Here is a 24,564-nt window from a genome sequence, read left to right as displayed (position 1 = left end):
CTCCCTCTGCACTTTCCTTTTGAAGAGTGGAGCAGGTGCAGCTCTTTGCATGGGAAATACAGTTGGAGTCCTGGGGCCCGACGCTCCTTCGATGGGTTGAGCCTGTTCACGAGGCATCTCTGTGTCCTTAGCAGCTGAGGCAGTGTCAGAATTGGCTCAGCAACCTATTCACTCTTAGTTGCCTCCCTTGAATAAGGAGGTTTACAGAAGGAGGCACCAGAGTGGCTCCACAGCAGGAGGTATCTGACCAGGGGTGTCGAGTGTCACAGGGGCAGAACATTGCTCTGCCAACCTGCTCTGCCTCCTCTCCAGGCTCATACACTTCCTGGGGTCGTGATTTCCCCTCTCCCACCCTACTAGGACCCTCCCCAGTGTTGTCCAGTTCCAGCTCCCTGACCTCCCAGTCCTCCTCAGAATCTAACCATCCTCTCCATGATATCTTCACAGAGCTCCTAACATTATAATCTTTTCTTTGAGCCCTAATAAATCATCCGGAAGCAGATAAATTTTATGCCATATGGTATATAACTAAGTCTGAGAGCATTCTTAACCCTCCCACAACTCACGGAACATTATGGACTATATTTGGCATAGATATGAAATCTACTTGTCATTGGTTTAAATTTGATTGTCCCGCATGTGATTGTTTTGGTGGTGGTTGTTATTGTTCTGTTTTACTTTTATGTACCTTAAACCCGATGCAAAATCTTAATAAAAAAAAACAAAACCCTATATAACCTGGGCTTCTGGTACATAGGCAGTATTCAGGGCATCTAACAATTAAAATCAAACATAAAATACAATACGTTTATTTCTTTTTGTCATATTGTGTTGTTTTCTTTTAAAAAAAGAAATAAACATATTGCACAGTTCCAAGTGCACCAAATTAAAAATAAAGCGTTGGATTAAAAAAAAAAAACTTATCTACCCAATAAGACAAATGCTTACCTAAATAAAAAGGTTTTTGCCAGGCAAATAAATACCCTAAAAGGCAGGGGGAGGGGTGCAACTGAGCACCTGTGGACAAAAGGTTTCACAATTTGGGTACAGCCATAAAGGAAGTTATTTGTCTAAACCCATAAGCTAAGCCTCTACCATAGACTGAACATAGAGAAGGGTCTGCCTGGTGCTTCCTCTGGTGTAGGCAAGCAGACCTGGAAGGAGGCCGTTCTAAGATATCCTGTGCCTAGGACATTTCAGGCTTTAAAGGTCATCGCCAACACTTTGAATTTTGCCTGGAAACAAGCTGGAAACCAATGAAGTCCTTGCAGCAGCGGTGTCATAAGATTCTGTAAGCGAGCGCTAATCAGCATTTTCGCTGCTGCATTCTGGACCAACTACAGCTTCTCAGGAAGGTAGCTTCTGTAGGGCTCACTGTAGTCATGCAGTCTAGATGTAGCTAAGGCATGTGTGGCCCTGGCCAAGTCTAACCTCATCAGGTATTGGCATTGGCCATGTACCGGCCAAAACTCCTGGTTATAGCTGCCAACTGAGAAACCAGATATAAGACTGAGTCTGAAAGCACTCCCCAACTGTGAAAACTGATTCTTCAAAGGGAGTGCTACCCCATCCAATGCAAGGGAAAGCGTTTCGTATCCCAAACTCTTATCTGTCTCCTGGCCAGAAGAATCTCTTCCTTCACTGGATTTAAATTTCAGTTTATTAGCCCTCATCCAGCCTGTTAGCTGGCCCCGGACACCACTTCACAACATCATCAGCTTCCCTGGCTGGGGATAAAGAGATTATATAGTTGTAACTTTAACCGTAGAAAGTTTTTGCAGTGCTGTAACACAATCAGGTTGTGAACCGATGATGCATATTTTAACAAAAGAAGGATGCGTATAGCACGTTATATTCAGGTGTTCTATATGTTTATGCGTACAAGTACGTTATGTGTTGTCTCTCGAGTTTTCTGTTTTAGAGATCTCAACTCCTGGACAAGTGTACATCTGCAGAAAGTCCAGGGAAGCCGACATCTGGAATGCACATGTTTCCTTGTAAATTAGATGCTTCTAAGCATGTGCTCACTTTAAAACATGCTGGTTTTATGTAAAGTAAACAGCTCACAGTTATGTAAATATTGGGAGTCCTTGACACAGGGAGCAACTCAACTGCTTGATGTAGCATAAAAGGCTGGCTAGACACAGCCCAATTTAATTAAGCTGAAACACTCTGGCTTAAGCTGATTGTCCGACCCAGTGCATGGTGTTAGCCTTCAATGTTGGAGACCCCAGTGAAGGCCTCTTGTTCAGCTGCAAAGCTGCTGGGTGGGTGGCCTTTTGGCAAGCAAGCATCTCTCAACGCATCCTGTCTTTTTTTGGTTTGCTGTTAAGGTAAAATGAGCTTGAAGAGAGGGTGTAACCTGTAGCTTGAGACAAGATGTTACGAAACTTGTTTCCAAGCCTGCATTAAATCCCAGACATATAAATATGTGGGAAAGAGTGCTACCATTTGGTAACGCAATTATTTCTGAGCTGAACGTCAACATTAACTCAAGGCTAGCATTGCTTTAGGGACGCGGGTGGCGCTCTGGGTTAAACCACAGAGCCTAGGACTTGCCATCAGAAGGTTGGCGGTTCGAATCCCCGTGACAGGGTGAGCTCCCTTTGCTCGGTCCCTGCTCCTGCCAACCTAGAAGTTTGAAAGAACATCAAAGTTCAAGTAGATAAATAGGTACTGCTCCAGCGGGAAGGTAAACGGTGTTTCCGTGCGCTGCTGTGGTTCTCCAGAAGTGGCTTAGTCATGCTGGCCACATGACCCGGAAGCTGTACACCGGCTCCCTCGGCCAATAAAGCAAGATGGGCGCCGCAACCCCAGAATCGGCCACGACTGGACCTAATGGTCAGGGGTCCCTTTACCTTTACCTTTAGCATTGCTTTAGTAAGATTTCCTTGTCACATGTCAGCGCAACATTTTGTGGTATCGTCCAAACAGTGAGTTTGTGGCTGGTTGGTGGCGTTTGGAGTTTCGCTGTTTTTAAAAGAAATCTTACTGGGGGAATTATAAGGAATAAATACAAACTGCGAAACATCTTATTTTCAAGTATTTTCTGTGGGCTAATGGTTATGTGGCACCGAGAGATTGCTCTTTAATCTTGCATGATTCTTTCCTGAAAAGAACACTGTGGAGAATGCAAATTCATAAGCCTTTGAAAATGATCCCTTCTAAGTCCATTTCCTCTTGCTCTCAGATCTGAATGGCACTCTGGGGAATATGTTCCTCTTATCAGTACTGAGCAGCCAGGCAAGGGGGCAGCCAGCACACACTGGAGAGGCCCTGATGGTGTGTGCTGGTCAAGGACATCTGACAGTTAGTGAAAGGTCTCTTGCTATGTTAAATAAATGCTGTTTCCTTCCTAGCTTCAGTGAGAGCTAAAGTTTTTTTGTGTGTTGGTTTGTTTTTTTTTTTGTTTAAGGTTCTTTTTTGGCCACGGAACAATAGGAGAAGCTAAGACAGGCTTTCTGCCAAGGGAGATGTGCATTAGATTATCATAAATCCACAGATAGAAAGTGCAGTGGTCAGTGAGTGCCAGCATTCTTAGATTAAATAACAGGGTTTAATTGAAAAGGAGTCTCAGGAGAGAGAGACGATTGAGACAAGAGAGAGCATATATTAACGTTGGCCGGACAAAGAAGAATTTATGGGATGAGGAACAATCTTAGTTTTGTTTGTTTGTTTGTTTAATAAAGGAGATTTTAATTTAGGCAGTAGGAAAGGCCAAAAGCACATTTTACTGGCATTAGACATACATGGATGGCATCTGTTAAAACTAGCTTCTACTTTTGAGCATGTGAATAGTTTTATCTTATCTCCTCCCCCCCCCTTGCCCCTCAAAAATGTAGGATTGTAATTTCAGTACAATTTGGCAGTGTTTGGAGCATGTTATTGTCACTGCATACACATCTGTGTTAAAATAAGTATGGGTAGGAACTTCCGGGTTAGCGCGATCGGCTAATGGCGGATTCCCTCCGAGCTCCGGAGGGAATCGGCTTCGCAGGAGCTGGGTCTGGCCACTGCGGCGACGCGGGGACCCTCAGAAATCACAGGCGCTGAAGCCTGTGAACCTGGTGACTCGGCGGGCACCATTTGCGCCCCCCGACCTGCGAAGGAGCCTTTTTAAAGGCTTCAGAACGGGGGACGGGGTGAGCGGCGCGGTGCTGAGAGTCGACTGCTCCTCCTGCGGAGTGAAGCCGCATGCCATGGTCGGAGAGCACTGACATCTTCTTGTGAACAATTGGATTCTAAAAGTAACAACCCGTGAGTAGTACGGAAATTGGACTTGTAAAGGAAATTTTTTTGTTGAATTTGGCACGATCGGGGAAGGTGCAAACAGGAAGTCCACCTCCCCGTCTTGTAAATAATTTAAAGCAAGGACTAGTTAACTAAGGTCGAGAAAATTTCTTTTTCTTCATTGGGTAAAAGATATTAATTTCACGATTTGGCAGTATAAGCATAAATAACTTTATTGGAGGATAAGAGCTAATTTTGAGAGCTGAAGTGTCACCCCCCCCCCCCCGGACCCGGGAGTGATCCGTGAGAGAGCCTGTTGAGGAGATATAGAAGAGTTTGACAGCTGTCAAAATTAGCTGTCAAGAAGGAAAAAGAGAACTTTGTTTCTGCTGTCTCTGCTGGATATATTTGTTGCAATTTGGTTATATTTTGTTGAAAACAAGGAAGAACTGATACAAACTAACTTGATTTTTGGATTTGAACTGGAAAGAATACTAAGTTACCAAAATCCCTCTAGAGGGGGATTTGGGACATTACAAGAATGGCTGGAGGAGGGAAAATTCAAGCTGGATTGGACAGAGCTTTTGTTCTCTTGGGAAAGCTACAAGGCCAAATGGATGTTTTGGCTACAAATGTTGCAACTTTGAACTTAACAGTAAATAATATCATTGAATTTGATAAGGATTTGACTCAGGAAGCCCATGCAGCTGGACAAAAAGAGAAACTTGAGAGTTTTGAGAGTGTGGAGAAGGAGACATATGTTGTTTCTGAAGAAAAGGAAGGAGGAGCTGTAATTTTGCAGATGACAAAGGAGAGCCAGAGGCCTGACATGGTGGTTACAAAGGAAAATAAGAAATCGAGCCAGAGGCCTGACATGATGGTTACAAAGGAAAATAAGAAATCGAGCCAGAGGCCTGACATGATGGTTACAAAGGAAAATAAGTACTGGATGATGAAAATCTGGTTTGAATTGGAGATTGAAGAATGGAGAGATCTCCTTATGTGGAGATCTGAAGACCTATGGATTACAAATTTGATTAAGGTGGAAGTTGGAGCTTTTGGGACAATTGGACTTAAAAGGAGTAAGAAACAAGATTTGGGCTCCACTTTTAAGTATGGAGATCTGGCTGGAAGAAACATGGACCTTATGGGGACAGAGCTTCTCCGAGATCTGGTGTTTAATACTAAAGACTATCAAAAAAACCGGCAGAGAGGAATTGAGAGAGAATTAAGAGCCTCGGACGTGAGGTCTCCAGGCTGACAGTAGATTAAGACTGATGGACATCTGTTGGGGATCAAAACCGGGAAAGGGGGTGGTGGGGTTTGGGAATCCAAAGGGTGTATAATTATAATCTGTTTTTTTATTTTGTTTTGTTATTAGTAAGAAAATAGGGGAATTCGTGGAAGGGAATTTGGGTCGACTTTAGAAAAAGGTTTTAAGAATGAGCACTGATGTACAAATATGGATGTTTATAAGTTAAAATTGGTTTTTTCTTTAAAATGAACTAAATATAAAAAGGTTAAAAATTGGGGATAAGAACTTGTTGAACTAACAATTTGAATTGGAATATAAGAAGGGGAGGTGTGGGGAAGTCAGGGAAATATGTCATTGAAAATAAGGATTGTAAACTTTATGTGTTTTTTTAATTTTTTTTCTTTTCTTATTTTTTTTTGTTAAGATGGAAAATTTTAATAAACATTTATTAAAAAAAAATAAGTATGGGTATATTCTGTGTTGGTACACCATGCTATAGGTGCCTCACAAGGGGGGGGACTGAGGATGAGTAAAATGAATTGATGCTCCAAAGAACATTTTGTTTTCATCTATTAGGGATTGGTTAAAAGAGGAGGGAGGCAGATAGGGAGGGGAAGAGGAATTGGATTGAGAGAGGAGGAAAGGGAAGGATGGAATGGAATGATCTAGTTACTTAAATCAAGTCTAACACTGGTAATAAAGTCCTCTTCGTTGAACCCATCTAGCACTCAAATGAACAAATGTTAGTAGCTTTGAGAACCACATAGTTAGTTTGTGACCATCTTTGTGAAATTTTCCAGACCTTTGTAACCCAAATCAAACAAGAATTGAAAAGAAATGACTAGAAAATCCTGGTTAGGCAGAGCTTCGTTCTTCAACTGTACCTTCTTCAGAGACAAATGGAGGCAAAAGAACCCAGTAGAGTAACTTTGCTATGAACAGCCAGTGTCCGTAAAGGAACGTGTGAACATTCATAGGAACGTAGGAAGCTATCTCATATTGAGTGAGACCATTGGTCCGTCCACCTCAGTATTGTCTACACTGAATGACAGCAGCTTTCCAAGATTTCAGGCAGGAGTTGCTCCCCAACCCTGCCTGAAGAGGCTGGGGGTTGAACTTTGAACCTTCTGCTTGCGAGGCAGACCCTCTTCCACGGAGCTACAGCCTTTGCCTTGCAAGATACACAGAGCCAAGGTTTGGATGATGATTAATCACACTGCTGTTCAAAAGATGACAGGTTACAGGGAGGAATATGCTGGGACATAATGGAAAAAAGAAGGGCCTCTCGTCGGAAATACAAAGACGGCAGTAGTATTTCTCTAAAGCAGCAGGGACGCGGGTTCCGCTGTGGTCTAAACGACTGCACCTCTTGGGCTGGCCGAACAGAAGATCGGCAGTTCAAATCCCCGCGATGGGGTGAGCTCCCATTGCTCTGTCCCGTTGCTCTGCCAACCTAGCAGTTTGAAAGCACACCAGTGCAAGTAGATAAATAGGTACCGCTGCAGCGGGAAGGTAAATGGAGTTTCCATGTGCTCTGGCTTCCATCACAGTGTCCCGTTGCACCAGAAGCGGTTTAGTCCTGCTGGCCACATGACCCGGAAAGCTGTCTGTGGACAAATGCCGGCTCCCTCGGCCTGAAAGCGAGATGAGCGCCACAACCCCATAGTCACCTTTGACTGGACTTGTGTCCAGGAGTCTTTTACCTTTACCTTCTCTGAAGCACTAGTAAGAGGGGGAAGGAATTGTAGATCAGTAGTAGTAGTAGCTGGCTTATTAGTTTTTTGTTCTCCTCTATCCTCCAGTTTTTAAAACTTGCAATGCTTTTGAATGTGTTTATTTTCTTTAAAATCTCTTTAATAAGACGAATGAGTAAAATCAGCGTTGGCATCAGGAGTTCTTAAATTCTTTTACTGTTTGGGTAAATTATTGACACTTTGAGGGATTGCTGCCAAAGGAAGAACGGGAAAAAAATCGTGTTGGCACTTTGTTTTACTGACATGTGTCAAATCCAGCTCTATTTTAAGGGTATGGATTCAGCGCCGCATTCATGTCCAGTTACTAGAGTTGATATAGCCCATGAATTTTCAGTCGTCTGTGATATGTAGGAGAAAAACATTTGACTGCAGCAAGTGTTTAAATTTAGCAAAATTACTATTTTTAGTTGTTTAAGATTCTAGAGTTGCCAAGTTATGCCAGCTGTCATAAAACTGATTGAGAATATATGTATCCTTGAAAACAGATATTGGAGACGTGCTTGCAAATTTTCCTGCCTCAAGACGTTTCTTAATGAGATGTCTGGTTAGTGAAGACCCTCATAATTGAATTGCTACATGTAGGCTATTAGTGGACATTCATGGTGTTTCCTAGCATACCTGATTACTGTATTTTTCTGTGTATAAAATGCCCACATGTATAAGACAACCCCTATTTTTCAAAACCAAAAATTAAGAAATTAAGTTGTTTAGATTTTTGGGGGGGGGCTGGAGGGCACTTCTGCCAATCTCTCACCCACCTACCCTCCACTTCTGATCGCTTTGCACAGCCACTGCCGATCGCACACCTAGCCGCAGCCAATTTTCTGCCCGTTCACTGCCACTGAAAGCCCACCTGCCCACTTACCGCAGCCGCCAGTCGCCTTGGCCGCCTTGCCACAGCCGCCAATCGCCTGCCCAATTGCCGCAGTCGCAGCCAATCGCCAGCAGGCCTTGCCGCAGCCACCAATCACCTATGCAGTCACCGCTGCCAATCTCCTGCTTGCTGCTGCCATTCATCACACGTCCCCCCTCTGCGTTCACTATCCATGTATAAGACGACACCCAATTTTCGCCTATTTTTTTTTAGCAAAAACTGTCATCTTATACACGGAAAAATACGGTCGATTGCATTGCTGCTTTTTAAATAAGAGAAATGTACTTTCTTCTGCATATGACATTTTAGTTTCCCTGTATCATGCCATGTTGTGTTAAACTAGTGTTTTCTTTGTCAACTTCGGTCTTTGTTTGGTTTTTTGCTTCCATTGTGACATAGCTAGCTAGCTACAAGCTGCCATCCCCAAGTGCAGAGGTAGACTTCTGAAGCGTAGCTGGAAGGAAATAAAATACGGTAAATGGAGAAGGAAGTGTACTGGGAGAGTAAGGGCTGGACTGGAGGAGAACAGCTGGGGTGGGAAATGTAATACTGAAGGCAGGACCTTCTTCTCGAGTCCTGTATTTGTACCAGTAACTAATATGGGCTTTACTGTAAGTACTCCTGCATTGTGTGCAATTCAAGCATGCCCTGCAGTAATCTCCTCCCAGGAGTCTGTTAAAATATCACTTGATATTCCTGCAGAAGCTTGGAATTAAAAGCTAGATTCGTGTTTGAAAGCACACTGCAGTAATTCAGCAAATAGATAGCACCTGGGCCAGTGGCAGGGAACTACCATATAACACCGGTCCTGAAAGATCTTCATTGGCTCTCAGTACATTTCGGAGCACAATTCAAAGTGTTGGTGCTGACCTTTAAAGCCCTAAACGGCCTCGGTCCAGTATACCTGAAGGAGCATCTCCACTCCCATCGTTTAACCCAGACACTGAGGTCCAGCGCCAAGGGCCTTCTGGCGGTTCCCTCACTGCAAGAAGTGAAGTTACAGGGAACCAGGCAGAGGGTCTTCTCGGTAGTGGCGCCTGCCCTGTGAAACGCCCTCCCAGCAGAGGGTGTTTCTCTTGTCACCTAATGGCCACAGCAAACACAGCCTCTGCAATGAGATGCTGCATCCATAAGCAGCTGCTTCATTGTTGAAATTTTACTAATGGCTTTCTATTCCTGAAGTTAAAGCAGATCAAGCCTGTTTTTTCATTACTGTGAAGGTAATGAAACTAATCTCACTGCTAAGAATGTATGAGTGTGTTATGTTCCACGGATAAGAAAACCTGATGTGAGGAGAATGAGATCAGAATGGATTGTTCCTAAACTAGCTGGTGTACAATTATTATTTTTTAACTTACAGTAATTTAGATAGGATTGAAACACAATTTAAAAATTCCTTCCAGTAGCGCCTTAGAGACCAACTAAGTTTGTTATTGGTATGAGCTTTCATGTGCATGCACACTTCTTCAGATACGATAGTTAAATAGGATTGTCATTCATTATACCGGGGTCAGCAAACTTTTTCAGCAGGGGGCTGGTCCACTGTCTCTCAGACCTTGTGGGGGGGCTGGACTATATTTTGAAGAGGAAAAAAAAATGAATTCCTATGCCCCACAAATAACCCAGAGATGCATTTTAAATAAAAGGACTCATTCTACTCATGTAAAAACACACTGATTCCTGGACCATCCGCGGGCCGGATTGAGAAGGCAATTGGGCCAGATCCGGCCCCCGGGCCTTAGTTTGCCTACCCATGCATTATACTTTACAGAGGCAGACCTTTAAGGGCTGTTCAGTTTGAAAAGAGAGCAGGGACTTTGGAGCGCAGACCAAGCATAAGCGTAGGTCACCGAGTCACAGCCTTCATTGTGGTGAGGTGTATTGTAGTTCTATTTAAATTATAGTCATTATTTCCAAATAATGCACCTATACATATAAATTAGTACATGCAAATGTTATGCAAATGTGGCCCCCTTCTTTTATTTGGCGTTGCAGTCTTCTTTTGGCATTGTGAACGTGCCCACCCTAAATTTCAGAGCTTTGTGCAAACCACTTATTTGCTTTCCAGAGAGCTCCAGTGAGGTAAATAGCTGCGAAATATTATGGATTCCAAACTGGATGTAAGAGGAGAGCTGAAGGAAACCTAATACTTGAAAATGATTTAGTATATTTATATCTGTCGTCTCGCTTCAACACATTTTAACAACTCTATTTTGGTACTGATAGCATGCCCACACAGTCCGACGATAACCCAACAGATTGGTGCAAAGAACTAATGCATGCACTCACTCCCTTTTAATAAACTAATAAATCTTAGGAAAAACATGAAACACTTGAGCACCTAAATTTGTGTGTCATGTTGTTTTTGGCGCTATGTTTATTTTGGTAATCCAGTCACTTAGCTCTGTATTTATTTAGGAGAACAGTTAGAATTAGAACAGTTTGTTCCCAAAATCCTCTAAATTGTCCTTATTATTATTTTTTAAAAAGAACACTACTCTCCTGTATTGTTGCTTTTTAGATTCTGCTACACTGAGATTTATTGTGATCAAAGGTTTGGCGTGTTCAGACTAAGTATTTATTAAAATACCCATAATAAAATTGTTGCAGATGGAAATGGAGAACATTCCGGTGATGGATATGAACAGGTGTGCAGAATATTTGTTGTTACACAAGCACGTTATATAAATTGAGATAATTGCTGTGCTCCAATTAATTCTGTTGCTCCATTGGAAGTGGGAAGTAAAGTTAGCAATTTGGTACAATAAAATAACTTGGCAAAAAAGCAAGTAAACACACAGGTGCACTTGTCTGTACAAAGATGTACGTGTGGTGCTTCGACAGATGGGTACAGCTATGTGCAAAAGTTTCCCAAGAAGCTTCTATTGTATTGCTTATATGTTAATGGGAGAGATGGACTTTGAGGTCAGTAGGCTCCCTGCCATAGTGGTGCTATAGCTTAATCATTCAATAAAACCTATTTTCCCAAATCCGTATAACACAGCATTTTATTCATATTCTTGTCATGGGAAAACTGAAAATACATAATACAGTGGTACCTCTATGAACTTAATTCGTTCCGGAAGTCCATTCTTAAACCAAAACATTCTTAAACAGAGGTGTGCTTTCCCTACTGAGGCCTCCGACCGCTGCTGCCCTTCCACCGTTCGGCTTCCGTACATCTTCCGAGGCGAAGTTCACTAGCTGGAACACCTACGTCTGGTTTTTCGTTGCCTGAATAGTTCGTTAATAGGACTGTTTGTAGACCGAGCTACCATTGTTGTTGTTTAGTCGTTTAGTCGTGTCCGACTTTTCTTCACCCCATGGACCAGAGCATGCCAGGCACTCCTGTCTTCCACTTCCTCCCGCAGTTTGGTCAAACTCATGTTTGTAGCTTCGAGAACACTGTCCAACCATCTCGTCCTCTGTCGTCCCCTTCTCCTTGTGCCCTCCATCTTTCCCAACATCAGGGTTTTTCCAGGGAGTCTTCTCTTCTCATGAGGTGGCCAAAGTATTTGGAGCCTCAGCTTCAGGCTCTGTCCTTCCAGTGAGCACCCAGGGCTGATTTCCGTAAGAATGGATAGGTTTGATCTTCTTGCAGTCCATGGGACTCTCAAGAGTCTCCTCCAGCACCATAATTCAAAAGCATCAATTCTTTGGCGAGCTACCACTGTAGTCTGAGCAAAATATCTGTTATTGCCCCTTTAAGAATCTACATTTTTCCAGCAAGGGGGTGGAGCCTAGAAGGCTTGGACTTGCACACCCAGGCTCATCAGTTTCACTCCAGCATTTCTTGGACATTGTAGTCACTGGGAGCTGTCCGTAGTGCTGAAGTCACTGCCCTGCTCTGTTGCTTTGCTTGCGTTGCTTGTCTCCAGTTGCACAATGGTCCATTAGGCCCCCACCAACCTCAGTCTCCCTGTAGCCAAGCCCGCTTACTTTCTTATTTACAGCCAGTGCAGTGGGTCACCCTGTCTGACAGTTTCCTCTTCCTTCGGCTCAGTGTTGGCCTTGTACAACTCCACATGGAACAAAGTGAGTTACCATATTTTTCATCCCATAGGACACTCCGCCCCATAGGATGCACCTAGTTTTTTGGGGGGGAAATAAAGGAAAAATTTTTTCCCTTTATTTCCCCCCCAAAACCAGGTCGGGGAAACCGAACCAGGTCGAGGAACAGCGGGATGGCGGTGCTGCGCCCTCTTGCTGTCCCCCCAGCTTGTGGGGCTGGCCGATGTCTGTCTGGCGTGCGGGGCACTCTGCTTCAGGGCACCCCGCGTGCCGGGCGGCAGGCTGCTATTCGCAGCGTGGGGAGCCCTGTGGGGAACTCCCGTAGGGCTCCAACACGCTGCGGATGTCTGAACTGCGCGAGGGGCGCTCTGCTTCAGGGCGCCCCTTGCACCGGGTGGCAGGCTGCTATCCGCAGCATAGGGAGCCCTGCGGGAACTCCCGCAGGGCTCCCCACGCTGCGGATGTCTGTCTGGCGTGCGGGGCACTCTGGGCATCAGGCTGCTATCTGCAGCCTAGACATCCCTGCGGGACCTCCCGCAGGGCTGCCTGGGCTGCGGATGTTTTCCTGAAGCCTGCATTCGCCCCATAGGACGCACCCAGATTTCCCCTTCATTTTTGGAGGGGAAAAAGTGCGTCCTATGGGGCGATAAATACGGTAGTTGGCTCCAACTGCTCTTGGTCTCCCTGCCTTCTGCCCGACCAGTCCCAAGGGACTCTGCAGCCACCACTGTGGAGACAGGGAGATCAGAACAGCTTCAATGTTTCTTGAAATAGGTGTGTGTATATAGAGTTGAATTACCTCGGGTCCATGATGGCCTTCCCACTGCAGCTCTGCTTTTTGTTGAATTGACAAGAAAAGAAAAAAATGGACAGCTTTTCACAGTATGATCCCTTACAACTCCTTCACACTTCTCCATGTATCCCAGCCTTATCTGGTGCTGTTTCAATATCTGATCTGTTTAGCTCATGTGTGTTTTCAGCTGCATTTATTTTATCACGTTGTGCTTTTATTATCGTATTAATTTTGAACATTGCCTCGAAACTGTTGGGGGCGGGGGAGGGAATATTTAAAATTCCACTAGATAGATAAATCTATGTTATTATCTTCTGGCCAGGATCTAAAGATTCCAAGGGTGCTTGGACATGGTACTGTGGTCTAAACCACCGAGCATCTTGGGCTTGATGATCGTAAGATTGGCAGTTTGAATCTGCACATCAGTGCCAGAGGTTTTCAAAGTTCAACCTGCCTTATGGTAACACAGCTGTTCAAGTGCATGTTCGGTTCTACATAATACTAACACATCAGGGACGCGAGTGGCGCTGTGGTCTAAACCACTGAGCCTCTTGGGTTTGCCGATCAGAAGGTCAGCGATTTGAATCCCCATGACGGGTTGAGCTCCCGTTGCTCTGTCCCAGCTCCTGCCCACCTAGCAGTTCAAAAGCATACCAGCGCGAGTAGACAAGTAGGTACTGCTGTGGCAGGAAGGTAAACAGTGTTTCTGTGCGCTCTGGCACTCGTCTTGGTGTCCCATTGCACCAGAAGCAGTTTAGTCATGCTGGTCACATGACCTGGAAATCTGTCTGCAGACAAACGCCAGCTCCCTTGGTTTGAAGCTAGATGAGAGCTGCACCCCACAGTCAATTTTGACTGGACTTAACCGTCCAGGGGTCCTTTACCTTTACAGTGGTGTCTCGCAAGACGAAATTAATTCATTCTGCGAGTTTTTACGTCTTGCGAATTTTTCGTCTTGCGAAGCACGGAACTGCACCTCTTCAAGCAATGCACCCTGGGTATTAACGGTTTTAAGAAAAAGGAAACAAACTTGCAAGACGTTTTCGTCTTGCAAAGCAAGCCCATAGGGAAATTCGTCTTGCGAAGCAACTCAAAAAATGAAAAACTCTTTTGTCTTGCGAGTTTTTCGTCTTACGAGGCATTCGTCTTGCGAGGTACCACTGTACTTGAGTTAGCATGCCACATGCATGCCATAGCTGAGTGGAAAGAACTTTGCAAAAGAGTTTGCGATATTGTGTGTCATGTATTCTGCTTTTCAAAGGGAAGAAGCCTCAGTGGCTTTGCGTAAGATGTGAAAGAAGGAATTTGCATCCCAGTCCTTGTCTTGAGACATGTTATAAATAAATTGGATAGAGGTGGGAGAGTTGGAAGATGTGGCTACTAGATGGCTAAAAATGAGTGAACTGGAAAGAAATCCAAGGGAAGGATAGTCTGTTATGAAGAAAGAAGAGAGAGAGAGAGATTAAATCCTCAGCTATCCCAAGCAGATTTTGAGGGTGCACAGAAGGCTAAAGTGCGAAGGAGAGGAAGGTGTAAGTCTGTTCTGCTCAAACCTAGGCAGTGCTAGACACAGCCCACATGCAGAATATTTATACGGTCTAATAAAAATGCACCCAGTTCTGTCAACTTCAGATCAGTAAACTATCTAAAGGTGGTTTTATAGCTGGGAAGAACGATGAGCAGTTGGCTCTGATCTAACCACAGTGCATGTGTGTTTTCTGATTTACTTTTCAACAGATTTCCATTTGGCCTTGTGTTTTTATTTGTACAAAACTACTAGTAACTGCAGTGATCTAGAGCTGAGTTAGTTTTTCAAAATCATAATGTCAGAAACCCAAAAATATTTCCTTTACTAGATTATTATTATTTCTTGAAAGTGGGAGCTTTTATAACTCAGTGATTGCAAAGTAACATTCATTTCCCAATAGTACTAGTTGGACAGTTCTGTTCTGAAGGACTCAGACTTGCACACGAGCATCTTTTATTTTTATTTAAAAATAAATATCAGAAAAGTTAACAAAGAACAAGGGAAATGGATAGCTAGATCAGACAAAAATTATTAATGTCAACATCGGGCCACTTTTATGTTTTCCAATTAAATGAAATGCATTAACTTTGTCATATGATTAAATATATTAAATATTTGCTCTTGATACTTATTGGAATTGAGGTTCAGTAGACCTTTCATATCTCCCCCCTCCCCCATATGGAGGCTTCCAGATTAAAAGTGTATTATTTATTTTAGTTTTCCACAGGACTAAAAATAGTAGGTTTTAATTGCATTTTGGGAGCACCTGATCAAGGGTTTTAGGGGTGGAAACTACTTTCTTTCATAGTTCATCAATTTCAGTGGTGGTCCACAAAAGAGATTTTGGGGGAGCATCCTGATTGGCACTCTTGACTAGGACCAAGTCAAAGATTATGTGTAGAAGTGTTCATGTAGAGCAGTTGTTCTGTTGCTTATTTTGTTTCAAATAGAGGTGAACGTGTTTGCCCATTTAGCGTGAGGACAGGAACTGCTGGGCTAACCTCTGAACTCTCCTTGTGGCAGCATCACATAGGCTAAACTGTTTCATTTACATTGCATTAGTTGCCAGTTGATTTCACAGTCCTCACATTGGCGTTAAGACCACCAGGGCTTCCAATCAGATGTGTAACCTGCTTTATAACTTTGCAACTTTCACCTGAGCAGAGTGGTGCGGGAATGACAGGAAGGGAGAGGGGGCTTGGAAAAGTCATGTTGTGATGTCATGCTGCTTGCATCTTCCTGGTTATCTGGGCTCAACGAGTGAGTCTGACTATGAAGAAACTGAAAGAGCAGCAGTAAAAAAAACAAAAAAACAAAACCATGGAAGAAGCAGTGCTGTGAATAACATTGGTGGGATGAAAACGTGGGTGTTCCTTTGGGGTCTGGATTAGGGGATCTCTCAGCGGCTTTTGATACCATTGACCATAACATCCTTCTGGACCGTCTAGAGGGGCTGGGAGCTGGGGGCACTTTCATACAGTGGTTCCGCTCCTTCCTCCTGGGCCATGTTCAGAAAGTGGTGGTAGGGGATGAGTGTTCAGACCCATGAGCTCTCACTTGTGGGGTGCCTCAGGGTTCTGTCCTCTCCGCCATGCTTTTTAACATCTACATGCAGCCGCTGGGAGAGATCATCAGGAGGTTTGGGTTGGATGTTCATCAATATGTGGATGATACCCAGCTCTACCTCTCTTTCAAATCAGAACCATTGAAGACAGTGAAGGTCCTGTGTGAGTGTCTGGAGGCGGTTGGAGGATGGATGGCGGCTAACAGATTGAGGTTGAATCCTGACAAGACAGAAGTACTGTTTTTGGTGGACAGGAGGCGGGCAGGTGTGGAGGACTCCCTGGTCCAGAATGGGGTAACTGTGCCCCTGAAGGACCACGTGTGCAGCCTGGGAGTCATTTTGGACTCACAGCTGTCCATGGAGGCGCAGGTCAATTCTGTGTCCAGGGCAGCTGTTTATCAGCTCCATCTGGTGCGCAGGCTGAGACCCTACCTGCCCACGGACTGTCTCGCCAGAGTGGTGCATGCTCTAGTTATGTCCCGCTTGGACTACTGCAATGTGCTGTACGTGGGGCTACCCTTGAAGGTGACCCGGAAACTACAACTAATCCAGAATGCGGCAGCTAGACTGGGAGTGGCCGCTGAGACCACATAACACTGGTCTTTAAAGACCTACATTGGCTCCCAGTACGTTTCCAAGCACGATACAAAGTGTTGGTGCTGACCTTTAAAGCCCTAAACTGCCTCGGTCCAGTATACTTGAAGGAGCGTCTCCACCCCCATCGTTCTGCCCGGACACTAAGGTCCAGCTCTGAGGGCCTTCTGGCGGTTCCCTCACTGTGAGAAGTGAAGTTACAGGGAACCAGGCAAAGGGCCTTCTTGGTAGTGGCACCCACCCTGTGGAATACCCTCCCACCAGATGTCAAGGAAATAAACAACTATTTGACTTTTAGAAGACACCTGAAGGCGGCCCTGTTTAGGGAAGCTTTTAATGTTTAATAGACTATTGTATTTTAATATTTTGTTGAAAGCCGCCCAGAGTGGCCGGGGAAACCCAGCCAGATGGGCAGGGTATAAATAAATTATTATTATTATTATTATTATTATTATTATTATTATTATTATTATTAATATACCTTGGCTTCACACCCACCCATACTTCTCTGTATATCACTTTTGCTTATGGAAACTTGGAGAATTTTAATTATATTTGTATTGTAATATAAATAACCTCTGATCCAATTGGGGGGGGGCATTTCTTTCATGATGATTTGCAATTGACCATGTTTTTAAAAAAGAGAATCAAATAATATGCCTCCTTTCCCTCAGTGTATGCCTCTCAAATCATTGACATGCAAAATGCAGAACAGGGCACCTGAGAGGTAGGCATTTATTTAACTCCTGTCTGTTTATGCAGATGTTCTGCTTCTTTGTCTAACAGAAAGGAGAACCCTACTGCAGCGCTCTTTCGCTTGACACCACAGAGCAGTTGACCTTTGAGATCCCTCTGAATGACTCGGGTTCGGCCGGACTTGGTGTGAGCTTAAAGGGCAACAAATCTCGAGAGACTGGGGCTGACCTAGGGATCTTCATCAAATCCATCATCCACGGAGGTGCTGCTTACAAGGTATGGGGAAAAATATCGGTTATTTTATTTTAATTTAAGCAATACTTTTGAATGTAAATATGAGAACCAGTTGCCAGGTTTGTGTGCGCAAGAACAGTGTGTGTACTTAACATAAGAATCTTTGTGCTGGGTCAATCAAAAGGTCCACACTCTGCCCCATCATCTGTCTGACCAACAAGAAGCCACCAGAGCTTGATGATGATCATGGATTTTTCCTCTAACAAGGAGTTCTGTAGTGTGGCTTATTCAGGGGAGGCTGGATGGCTGATACAAGTCAGCCATGCTAGGAATTGCTGCAGGAGAGCCATTAAGTGTGCATATGGCTCTCTGTCACCTTCCTTTCATTCACATGAAGCTTCTTCTTTCGCTTTCCTGACTTGGCAGCAACTGCAAATACCCCCTGACTTGAGAACACCAGGCTCCTCTCAACTATTTGCTGCACATTTTTTCCAGTACATGTATCAAGAGTTGCTTGTTCTTAACACCTACTAGGTTGAAAATGAAGTATGCTGTTTTTGCTTTTGGAAGCCTACACTCTACTCTTATCAAAAGGGACGCGGGTGGCACTGTGGGTTAAACCACAGAGCCTAGGACTTGCCAATCAGAAGGTCAGCGGTTCAAATCCCCATGACGGGGTGAACTCCCGTTGCTCAGTCCCTGCTCCTGCCAACCTAGCAGTTTGAAAGCACCTCAAAGTGCAAGTAGATGAATAGGTACCACTCTGGTGGGAAGGTAAACGGCGTTTCCGTGCGCTGCTCTGGTTCTTAGTCATGCTGGCCACATGACCTGGAAGCTGTACGCTGGCTCCCTCGGCCAATAAAGTGAGATGAGCGCCGTAACCACAGAATGGTCACGACTGGACCTAATGGTCAGGGGTCCCTTTACCTTTACTTTTACTCTTATCAAATTGTCCAAATTCTTATGAAACAATGGTGTATAAAGGTAGGATGAGATAAGTGGGATAAGATAAGCGGTTTCTTTAAAAATTAAACCCACTGAGTTGGAGGAAGCTAACCAGACTTCAGTGATAATAGACTTGGCAAAAGAGACAATAATAGATTATTCAGCCCTGTCATCTTTTAAGCATGCGATGAATCAGAATGCTTTGCAGTGAGGATTGGCTTCTCAAAATGACACCATAGAGTCCCATAATGGAAATATTTTAATTGACCTTCTGTAAATGCGTAAGGAAGAAAAACTCCAAAATTTTATTTTTAGGTTGTGTGGCAACAACTAATTTCTCCATGAATATTCAAAATCCTTACATAGAATTCTACAACATGTTCTGTTTCTGCTGCGGAAGCTTCTCAGACATCTGTTCAGAATGCGTTTGCGAAGGAAGCTGAGTCAAAATCATTGGCCCATCTAATTCAATATTGTGCACATTGACCGGCAGGCACCTCCCAAAATTAGAAGGTGAATGGTACCTCTTCCTCTTTGCAAATACACCTGTGCACACACACGGCTGTCCCATGATCCCAACCATCTAAAGTCCTGCAAGTTCTTTCAGTGCCAGGGATAGAACCTGGGACCTTTTCTGCATACATATGTTCGTAGTCAGCTACCAAGCTATGGCCTGCCTAGTTACTATATCAGAGGCGAGCCAGCAGTAAATCACACCATGAAAGCTGGTGTTAACTCTCTATGAGCAGAAACACGATCCATGCAAGCGTGTCAGGCCTAATGCATCTCAGGTGTGTCAGGTTGGAGGATAGATGTGGCTAACAGATTGAGGTTGAATCCTGACAACTCAGAAGTACTATTTTGGGGGGACAGGGGGTGGGCTGGTGTGGAGGGCTCCCTGGTCCTGAATGGGGTAACTGTGCCCCTGAAGGACCAGGTGCGCAGCCTGGGAGTCATTCTGGACTCACAGCTGAACATGGAGGTACAGGTCAATTCTGTGTCCAGGGCAGCTGTCTACCAGCTCCATCTGGTACGCAGGATGAGACCCTACCTGCCCGTGGAATGTCTCGCCAGAGTGGTGCATGCTCTGGTTATCTCCCGCTTGGACTACTGCAACACTCTCTACGTGGGGCTACCTTTGAAAGTGACCCGGAAACTACAACTAATCCAGAATGTGGCAGCTAGACTGGTGACTGGGAGTGGCCACCGAGGCCATATAACACCAGTCTTGAAAGACCTATATTGGCTCCCAGTACGTTTCAGAGCACAATACAAAGTGTTGGTGCTGACCTTTAAAGCCCTAAACGGCCTCGGCGCAGTATACCTGAAGGAGCGTCTCCACCCCCATCATTCTTCCCAGACACTGAGGTCCAGCACCGAGGGCCTTCTGGCGGTTCCCTCACTGTGAGAAGCCAAGTTACAGGGAACCAGGCAGAGGGCCTTCTCGGTAGTGGCACCCACCCTGTGGAACGCCCTCCCACCAGATGTCAAAGAAATAAACAACTATCTGACGTTTAGAAGACATCTGAAGGCAGCCCTGTTTAGGGAAGTTTTTAATGGCTGATTTTTTCAATCTTTTGTTGGAAGCCGCCCAGAGTGGCTGGGGAAACCCAGCCATATTGGCGGGGTATAAATAATAAATTATTATTATTATTATTATTATTATTATTATTATTATTATTATTATTGGCACAGTAACTCATCTCCAGTAGGTTTTGCCCCTATGAAGCAGTTTCTGAGACTGAAGCCTCCCCACAGCTGCCTTAGTACCCTCCTCTACAGGTTTTTTTCTCCCAGAGACTGTGTTTGCACATCTCTCTTCTTCAAGTCTCTTCCTGTTCTGGGAGACCAGGGGAGCTTGTCACAGCAGGGGAAGGGGAACCCATGACTCTTCACTAGCCTGCCTCCTCTCAACCTCTTGGCCTCCCTCTTCCCCTGCTTCAGCTTCTCCGTCTGATTCTGGACTTCTCTCTTCCACAGACTCTCCCAGCTCACTAAACCCTGTTACCCCCTCAGCTTCCAGCACCTTCTCTTCCGTCTTCTGCCTCTGACCACCTATTGTTGTTCCACCGTAACTCCCCAGGCTCTGAGTCTTCTTCCCTTAGTGGTTTCTCCCACCATTCCTTTGCATCCAACCAGTCCATGACATACTACTTGCGTGTTGTGAATATTCGTGCTCTTTGTATGTTTCAGTTTGCACTGCAGTTTTGTAAAACTACACAAGTAATACAAGCCTGTAGGAAGCTGGGGGGGCGGGGGGCGGGCAATTGTACCTTCTGTTTATGAATCTTTTACAGATACTTTCCCCCTTACCTCACGAAAGAGTTCCTCTGTTTTCTTAAATACAGTGGTACCTCAGGTTACATACGCTTCAGGTTACATACGCTTCAGGTTACAGACTCCGCTAATGCAGAAATAGTGCTTCAGGTTAAGAACTTTGCTCCAGGATGAGAACAGAAATCATGCTCCAGTGGCGGGGCAGCAGCAGGAGGCCCCATTAGCTAAAGTAGTGCTTCAGGTTAAGAACAGTTTCAGGTTAAGAACGGACATCCGGAACAAATTAAGTACTTAACCGGAGGTACCACTGTACTGGGTGGAATTATTGCAAGTTTCTGAATCTTATATCTTCTTTCTCATTGCATCCTTGAAAACGTAGTTGTAGATATAATCGTTTAAAAGGAACGGCACACGTTGTTATTTTTTATTTCTACAAAAGTTACCTGCAGAGAGTGAAAGTACCTTAGAAAATCAGTTATTGAAAATATTCACATTTTTTTTAGAGTGACTTCCTTGAATTTTCACGTTTTCATTAAGGGAGTCAAACTCTGTTTTATGCAGCAAACTGCTAAGCCACGAGGGTGCCTCCATAACAACATTCTGCCATTTAGAATTCTTTCTGTGCTGCTTTACATAGTCCCCAGGGGCAGCACAGGTGGGCCCATAAACCAGCAGAAAAGCGACAAAGAGACACAATTCTTGATTGTAGAAATAAATTCACCAAGCCTATGAATTGAAATAAAGTATATTCCGTTTATGTGAGAAATTAAAAACTACTTCCCCATGTTTTTATTGAATAATTAAAATAGTATTGTGGACAAAAATGTGTGACTTGGCAGGAGTTATATCAGTTGCATAAAACTTAATTATTTCTGAGCTAAACAAATCAATAAAAGAAAGTGCTTCTGGGTTTTTCCACCATGTTGCAACGCAATTAGTATTCTACACTATTGTTTTGATTTGTAAGATTTGAATAGATGTAAACACCCAAAAATAAACAAACCCTTTCTAATTATTTAATAGTATATTTACTTTCCTAAATAGACATTATTTTTTAAAGTCAATTCCTAAAGACACCCCCCTCCGAAAGAAACACTTTTTCATCAAATTATGTACATTTATATCCTGGTACTCCTCTAAATAGGACAGTTTGCTGTATGGCTGATATATGCGTTATTGAAAATATATTAATCAAGTAATTGGCATGCATGGTGAATATGCAGTACTCAGTTGCCTTCATTCCCTTAAAGGGGAAAAACCGTTCAGTTCATTTCTATGAGAAAATGGGCCTTTTTTAAACATCCGGACTTTAGATTTTACTGTTGGTGTTATTTCCTTCGAAGCAAAAATTTAATTTGAAATCTAGACTGTTTGGTTGTAAGTTAATCCTTGGGGTACATGTATTTGGATCTCTGAGCTTACAACCCAAGTGTGGCTTTGTTGATTAAGCGTGGCACCTGCATTGGAGAAACTTAGGTCCAAGTTCCTTCTCAGCCACAAAACTCAATGAGTGGCTCCGGAGAGGGGCTACTTAAAATGGCGGCTGCTGCTAATGGCACCAACAAAGTCCAGCCCCCTTCCTCCTCTAGGCAGGGTGGGGAGAAGCTGGGAGGGAGGAGGTGGCGGCGGAGGCACTGTGTGAGGGAGAGGGAAAGAACGCATGCACTGGCGAGCTACACGGCGATTCCCGGACCGTCCGCAGGCCAGATCCAGAAGGCAATTGGGCCTGATCCAGCCCACAGGCCTTAGTTTTCCGACCCATGGTATACACTTTTAAGAGAGGTTTCTTTTGCCTCCCTTTTAGCGTATAATTGGCAATATTGAAAGAACAGGATTCATTCTGAAATGGAGATAATCTTTTAAAGAACACGAACAAAGCTTTAGTGATTATTGAAGGACTCCTGTTTTTACATTAGATAATTGTGTCTTCATTTCAATTGTTTAGTTGCATTATACCTCTTCCCCTCTGCCTGCCCATACAATACAATCAGGTTCTTGGGCTTGAATCTATTTATTTATTCCAATTGATTTTGTAGGCAGTGTATGAATTGGAAGAGGTCACATTTATCTATGAGTTCTGATCTACCCTGACCTCCAATCCATTAAAAGAAAACACCCCAACCCCCTCCAGTTTGGACGCTATTGACTACCATGCTGAATGTGGGAGGGCAAGGACAGAGAAGAGACACACAAACTGGTGCTTCAATACAATTTTAATACAGTCGACTCACAACATGCACACATTTTAACATTTGCCAAGCCATTTCAAGTTTACCTGGAGAAAAACAGCGCAGAAAGAGCCTTCACGCTCTCAGACTTGTTTACTGGGCTCTGGAAGGCTCTCACTAGATGCCAGATGGTCTTGTGAGATCTCGGAAGAGCCTTGCAGAGCCCACTAAGCAAGTCAGAGAGCTGGCTTTGACTATACACTATTTCGCCTTTCCATTCTATCTCCAGAAGGTAACACACACAGAAATTGCAAGTCAACTTCACTTCTTCCCTGGTCCTCTACATATATTGTGTAATAACCCCCTAGAAACTATCATAGCAAGCATTTTTTTGGGGGGGGGAGCTTAGGCCCTTGGGGAGAAAAAGGCAATAAAAGTCAAAATTCTATTCATCTTTTTAAAAATAGTTCAGGGTGATTTTTATTTTATTTTTTGCTTTTTGTGGCAGAATTCTACCTTGCACAGCACTAGTTTTTGCTATAAAAATTTGAATTAGGTACATTGAATTGAATTGATGCTTTTGAATTATGGTGCTGTTGGAGACTCTTGAGAGTCCCATGGACTTCAAGAAGATCAAACCTATCCATTCTGAAGGAAATCAGCCCTGAGTGCTCACTGGAAGGACAGATCCTGAAGCTGAGGCTACAATACTTTGGCCACCTCATGAGAAGAGAAGACTCCCTGGAAAAGACCCTGATGTTGGGAAAGATGGAGGGCACAAGGAGAAGGGGACTACGGAGGACGAGATGGTTGGACGGTGTTCTTGAAGCTACCAGCATGAGTTTGACCAAACTGCGGGAGGCAGTGGAAGACAGGAGTGCCTGGCGTGCTCTGGTCCATGGGGTCACGAAGAGTCGGACACGACTAAATGATTAAACAACAACAACAACATTAGAAACAACATGAATAGGGGAGTGCAGATGTTCGGGTGGATATGCACATCTGTAGATGTGAGATTTTTATCTATCTGCATTCAGGCATTCATGTACATGCTTTCCAACCTTAAGACTGGGCTTCCCATTCTTAGCATGAAATTCATAAAATATCTTTAATTTTTCCTTGCTGCTCTTGATTTTATGCGTTTCCTCCTTTAAATACATTTTGCTCCTTCCTAGAGCTGCAAATGTTGTTTGCTTCAGGGTATACATTGAATTTAAGTGAACCGAAGTTCGGCTGTGAAACTGTAACATATAAAATCATTATTTTTTGTAAGGATAGTCCCTTTACAGATAGCTTGTGATAAGCGAGAGGAGAGAATGTGAGTGTGAAGCTAGTCTAATAAATGAGTTTCAGAAATGCCTTGGGATAGCATCCAGGAAAGAGGTTAATACTAAAGCAAATTCATTTTTTTCCCCCACTGTAATATTGTACTAGAAATACTGTTCTTAGTTATAAAGGGGAATTGACTGCTCTGTAAAATGACAGTATAGATCCTTAGAAATTGCAGGAAATGACTTATCCAGCACTGGGAATCTTCGCCCACTCTCTTGAAGAAACAGTGATCAAAATGCTGACTATCTTATAAGGATCAGGGAGTCCATTAAGTTCACCCTTTTTAGAAGTGAGAACTCAGAAGTAGAG

The 24,564-nt window shown here is 43.9% G+C and overlaps 1 protein-coding gene across 2 annotated transcripts in view; it reads left to right on the top strand.

Annotated features, from left to right (window-relative positions):
• Nucleotides 1-24,564, top strand: part of PARD3B (par-3 family cell polarity regulator beta) — a 624,466-nt gene that overhangs the window by 210,956 nt on the left and 388,946 nt on the right. For both annotated transcript variants that reach the window (XM_083626664.1, XM_083626663.1), the window contains exon 11: nt 17,390-17,575. In XM_083626664.1, coding sequence (XP_083482790.1) covers nt 17,390-17,575 — 186 coding nt within the window. The remainder of the gene's footprint in view (nt 1-17,389; nt 17,576-24,564) is intronic.

The sequence above is a fragment of the Podarcis filfolensis genome (genome assembly GCF_964270895.1).
Source record: "Podarcis filfolensis genome assembly, chromosome: 1".
Lineage (NCBI taxonomy): Eukaryota > Metazoa > Chordata > Lepidosauria > Squamata > Lacertidae > Podarcis > Podarcis filfolensis.
The sequence above is the reverse complement of the archived record's forward strand: the minus strand, read 5'-3'. Positions and strand labels throughout refer to the sequence as shown.